This window comes from Eucyclogobius newberryi, unplaced genomic scaffold (genome assembly GCF_026437365.1).
Source record: "Eucyclogobius newberryi isolate DKJ021-1_F unplaced genomic scaffold, fEucNew1.0.hap1 SCAF_4, whole genome shotgun sequence".
Taxonomy (NCBI): Eukaryota; Metazoa; Chordata; class Actinopteri; order Gobiiformes; family Gobiidae; genus Eucyclogobius; species Eucyclogobius newberryi.
Genome location: NW_027316056.1, coordinates 26,773,955 through 26,775,518, shown reverse-complemented (window position 1 = coordinate 26,775,518; position 1,564 = coordinate 26,773,955). Strand labels below are relative to the sequence as shown.

At 54.2% G+C, this 1,564-nt stretch overlaps 1 protein-coding gene across 1 annotated transcript in view; it reads right to left on the bottom strand.

Annotated features, from left to right (window-relative positions):
• Positions 1-874, bottom strand: part of adra1d (adrenoceptor alpha 1D) — a 6,927-nt gene extending 6,053 nt beyond the window's left edge. Inside the window, exon 1 of the mRNA XM_072463859.1 lies at positions 1-874. This exon is cut by the window's left edge and continues 137 nt beyond it. Coding sequence (XP_072319960.1) covers positions 1-815 — 815 coding nt within the window. The 5' untranslated portion in view covers positions 816-874.
• Between the last annotated feature and the right edge of the window lie 690 nt (positions 875-1,564).

The window sequence follows — 1,564 nt, the reverse complement described above, 5'->3', positions numbered from 1 at the left end:
CGGTTGCCCTTGGAGCCGGTGTCCTCCAACATGCTGCGACAGTGTATGCGCAGCACGACCTCCATAGTTTTGTTCCGCTCGCGCTTCACGCCCGCTTCCAAACTCCGCGTAGTCCTGCGGGCCACCACGTACACCCTGAAGTACATGAAGAGGGTGACGCACAGCGGGAGGTAGAAGGAGAAGAGCGAGGAGAAGAGCGCGTATCCGGGCTCCTCTGTGATCTTACACACGCTCTCATCCACCGGCGGGGGCTCTTTCCACCCCAGCAGCGGACACACGGAGATGACGATGGACAGAACCCAGAGCAGCACCAGAATGACCACGGCCTTCTTCTCCGTCATGATGCTGGGATACTTCAGACAGTGCTTCACTCCTATGTAACGGTCTATGGAGATGATGCAGAGGCTGAGGATGGACGCGGTGCAGCACAGGACGTCCACGGCCGCCCAGATGTTGCAGAACACGCGCCCGAACACCCAGCATCCCAGCACCTCGAGGGACGCGGAGAACGGCAGGACGATGATGCCCAGCAGCAGGTCCGCGATGGCCAAGTTGACGATGAAGAAGTTGGTGACAGTTTGCAAGTGTCTGTTGCACACCACGGAGAGTATGACCAGGATGTTCCCCGCGATGGCAAACAGGATGAAGACGCACAGAAAGACCCCGACGCCGACCGCCCGCGAGTCCAGGGGGAAGTTTGCGCACGTTGGAGCGACGCGCGTGGCATTCTGGGCGTCCAGGTCCGACCCGTTATCAGCATCTGCGAAGTACATCCCACGGTACTGGCTGTCGTCCCGAGAAGTGGCGTTTGACATTTTGACGCGCCATAAAGAGGATTTTGGAGAGTTTGTTTGTCAGGGGGGCATTGTCACGTGGGGTTGATCAAAGCGCTCGGACGGTGGAATAACTCGCGCGTCCAAATTGAACCCGAAATCGGCAAACACGGCGCACTCCCCGTCGGCATCCCGCGTGCCTGTCGGAGATCTGGTACCTCAAGTCTGTGTACTCTTTTGGAGCCCCCCCTTTTTACGCGCACGTCACGGCCGCTTCTTCTTCGACACGAGCGTCACTGCCCCGCGCGCCAATCACGCTCTCTCCAGTCAGTTCATTCAGACGGACTGAGGCTTTTTTATTAGTCTCTCATCAGTGGGTCATAAATCTCACTATGTCCAATTTCCAATGACTGCAGAGATGTGTGGGCTTTTTTTGCAATAGAAGGACATGTAGTGAAGAGAAGAGCTGGTGGAGGAAAAGGAAACCTGCGTGTTTTATATTTAGTAAATGAATAAATGATGATAGACAAATGATGTTATTCTGCTATAACTGAGTATTTCTAACCCTTAAGTGTGTTTTCAGAAGTGTTTCAATAATGTTTGTGAATAAAAAGAGTTACACTTTAACAAGCTGTAACTAAACCTCTCATAACCATCATGCATGCCATCTGAAACACCATCTCAAACCTGCTGCTCGGACCCCTGGAGCGAGGGTGTCCTCTGGGGCCTTTCTGTGAGAGGCACCACCGTTCCCAGCGTGCATCCTGGCACAAAGCTGAGACAAGCCCCAG